We start from the raw sequence: 207 nt of genomic DNA on the forward strand, positions 1-207 counted from the left end.
CCGCAGTTCAGCGCCTCGTTACTGGGTTTAACGGCGGGGGGGGGGGGCGGGGGGCCCCCCCCCCCGCCCCCCCCCCCCCCCGCCGGCCCCCGGCCCCTTAGCAGCTCGTCGTCGCACTTGCCGCCTCCGCCGCCCCCGCCCCCCGCCGCCCCCCCAGCAGCTCGTCGTCGCACTTGCCGCCTCCGCCGCCCCCGCCCGCCGCCCGGG

The 207-nt window shown here is 83.6% G+C and overlaps 1 protein-coding gene across 1 annotated transcript in view; it reads right to left on the bottom strand.

Annotated features, from left to right (window-relative positions):
- The window catches only part of NAV1 (neuron navigator 1), a 63,284-nt gene that overhangs the window by 58,297 nt on the left and 4,780 nt on the right, over positions 1–207 (bottom strand). The window contains exon 4 of the mRNA XM_019472725.1: positions 82–172. Within this exon, the coding sequence (XP_019328270.1) occupies positions 82–172 (91 nt within the window). The remainder of the gene's footprint in view (positions 1–81; positions 173–207) is intronic.

The sequence above is a fragment of the Aptenodytes forsteri genome, unplaced genomic scaffold (genome assembly GCF_000699145.1).
Source record: "Aptenodytes forsteri isolate BGI_AS27 unplaced genomic scaffold, ASM69914v1 Scaffold213, whole genome shotgun sequence".
In the NCBI taxonomy this organism is placed as follows: Eukaryota; Metazoa; Chordata; class Aves; order Sphenisciformes; family Spheniscidae; genus Aptenodytes; species Aptenodytes forsteri.